This window comes from Piliocolobus tephrosceles, chromosome 14, assembly GCF_002776525.5.
Source record: "Piliocolobus tephrosceles isolate RC106 chromosome 14, ASM277652v3, whole genome shotgun sequence".
NCBI classification, from domain to species: Eukaryota; Metazoa; Chordata; class Mammalia; order Primates; family Cercopithecidae; genus Piliocolobus; species Piliocolobus tephrosceles.
Window position 1 is genome coordinate 25,894,105 of NC_045447.1, and position 2,121 is coordinate 25,896,225.

Genomic DNA, 2,121 nt, shown 5'->3' on the forward strand with positions numbered 1-2,121 from the left:
CTATTCGGTTCGTGCCTGTCTCTAGCGTCAATCCCTTCTAGCCGGGTAGGTCCTGTTCCCTTGCCAATCCAGAGGAGAAAGGTCAGGAGCTCAAGTTGTGAAAAGAGTGGGTCTCTTATGGCCCATCAGTCCCTTTCACCCCCACTACCTTAGCTGGGAGGAGCGAGGGTGGTGCCAGTCAGGCTGGAGGTGTGAGGGGCTGTGGCTCCGTGTTCTTCACCTCTTAGGATTCTCCAGTTGGCCAAGCCTCCACATTCAACTCTTTTTCAAATGATGGGATCACACCCAGAGCCAGTCAGGCCACTTTAGGCCACAACAACAGTGTATTTTTATATGTGGTTGTCTCCTTCCCAGCCTCCCTACTTCCCACTTCCTTTTGCTCTCTCAGGGCTGCTTTGCTTCTGTTTCTTTCTCCTGCTCCAGTGTTTCCTCTCTGACCCTTCTTTCTTCACACAAAATATGTAAGTTACTGCATGAGAGGAAAACCTGTCAAATCAATACATGTGCTTCACAAATAAATGACGAGATCAGCCAAACAAAGTTCGTCTTTTGTCTCTGTTGAAAAGATTGCCTCCCTTCTCTGCCTGCTTGTCTCAGCTTTATCTGAAAGCCTAGGTTTGCTGGCCTCAGAGTTGGCCCTGTCAGTACAACCTCCTTTCTGACCCAGAGCTGGGAACAGAAGTTGGATTGCTTCCACTCACAGGTGGAAAGTTGAGTGGTGCACGGACAAGTGAGGACTGACTGCTCTTTCCTGTTTTATCAGAGCATGAAGGGACGCCCACCCCCAACACCCCTTTTTGGAGATGATGATGATGACGATGACATTGACTGGCTGGGATGAAGACCCAGGAAACTGGTGCAAAGATTTCTCTGCAACCCTTCCCTAAGCATGATTTTGCACAGCCAGCCCTGGGTCTAGGTGAGCCACAGGGTGAGGTCAAGGTGAGCATTCTGGAAACAATAGTTTGGGCTCAGACAGTGGCTCGGCCACCTTCTGAGCCCCACCCCCGCCAGACCTGGTGAAGAGGATCATAACCATATTCAAAAACACTGGGTTTTCAGCAGCAAGTTGGAAGAAGGACTGGTAGGTTCCCCTCCAGCCAGTCACCTGTAAGAGTCTTGTCCTCTGCCAGACTTTTAAATCTCTTCATTAACTCTCAGACTGACCTGGGAGCCCTCCTTTACCTGAATCCAGTGCTCAACTGTGCCCTGGCAACAAGTCAAGTCACCTGGGTTGAGGTCTTCCTGGTAGAACCAAGGGAGATTACACCATCTAAATCCCGGTGCAGTTAACAGCCTGGCCTATAGTCCTGGGACATGTATCTTCTTCTCTGCCTTAAATCTGATACAAGAGGTCAATGACTATTTGAAAATAAAACTAAAATAAATGTCTATAATGAAACTTGACTCAAGCCCTTGGAGAGAAATTGAGTTTGGTTCCAAGGGCTGTCTGTGCTCCTTTATGGGAATGTAAGGGTAGGAATCTTACAGATCTGGGTCAGTTAACGTGCACAGAACGTTGTGGCATATTTACTCCCTTTGTTACCTAACCCTGGAACTTTTAGGCTTTCAAAGAAAGTCACCACTGTAGTCCTAGCCCATCCCTGGGGCATGATGGTTCTCTTGCTCCTGCAGGCTTAGTCCTGCAGTCTAGGAAGCCATGCAGAGAAGGTGGGAGGGTCCCTTCTTTCCATTGTTCATGGCACCTGAGGGATTCTTCACTTTGAGGGCAGCTTCCATTCCCTTAGAACTCATGGGACCAGGACTAATGCAGAGAAGAGTAGTGAGAAAATATTTGTGGTCATTTTCTTGATTCCAGGATCTTCCAAAGATCATGCAATCAGTCTTTTAAAAAATAGAATAATTTTAATAAAAAAGTTCCTTGATTTTAAATGTTTACAAGATAAGACTCAAAATTCCACTTCATCTGGCCTGGCATCATCCTTGCAGGCTTTGGATGTCTCCCAGGTACGGGCCTGGGGGGCAGTGAGAACTAATTATTTCTTTGTTGCTTAACAAAAGGTAGTGCTGTTTGGCACCTTATACAGACTGGCTTATCTCCAGCAACCACTGCAGAAGACAGTGTTATCACCATTTTATAGAGAAAACTGAGACTTAGGG

The 2,121-nt window shown here is 47.1% G+C and overlaps 1 protein-coding gene across 3 annotated transcripts in view; it reads left to right on the plus strand.

Moving 5' to 3' along the window:
- The window catches only part of FKBP15 (FKBP prolyl isomerase 15), a 54,813-nt gene extending 53,406 nt beyond the window's left edge, over positions 1-1,407 (plus strand). For all 3 annotated transcript variants that reach the window (XM_023223703.3, XM_023223701.2, XM_023223702.3), the window contains one exon: positions 764-1,407. In XM_023223703.3, coding sequence (XP_023079471.2) covers positions 764-841 — 78 coding nt within the window. In that variant the 3' untranslated portion in view covers positions 842-1,407. The remainder of the gene's footprint in view (positions 1-763) is intronic.
- The last annotated feature ends 714 nt before the right edge of the window (positions 1,408-2,121 follow it).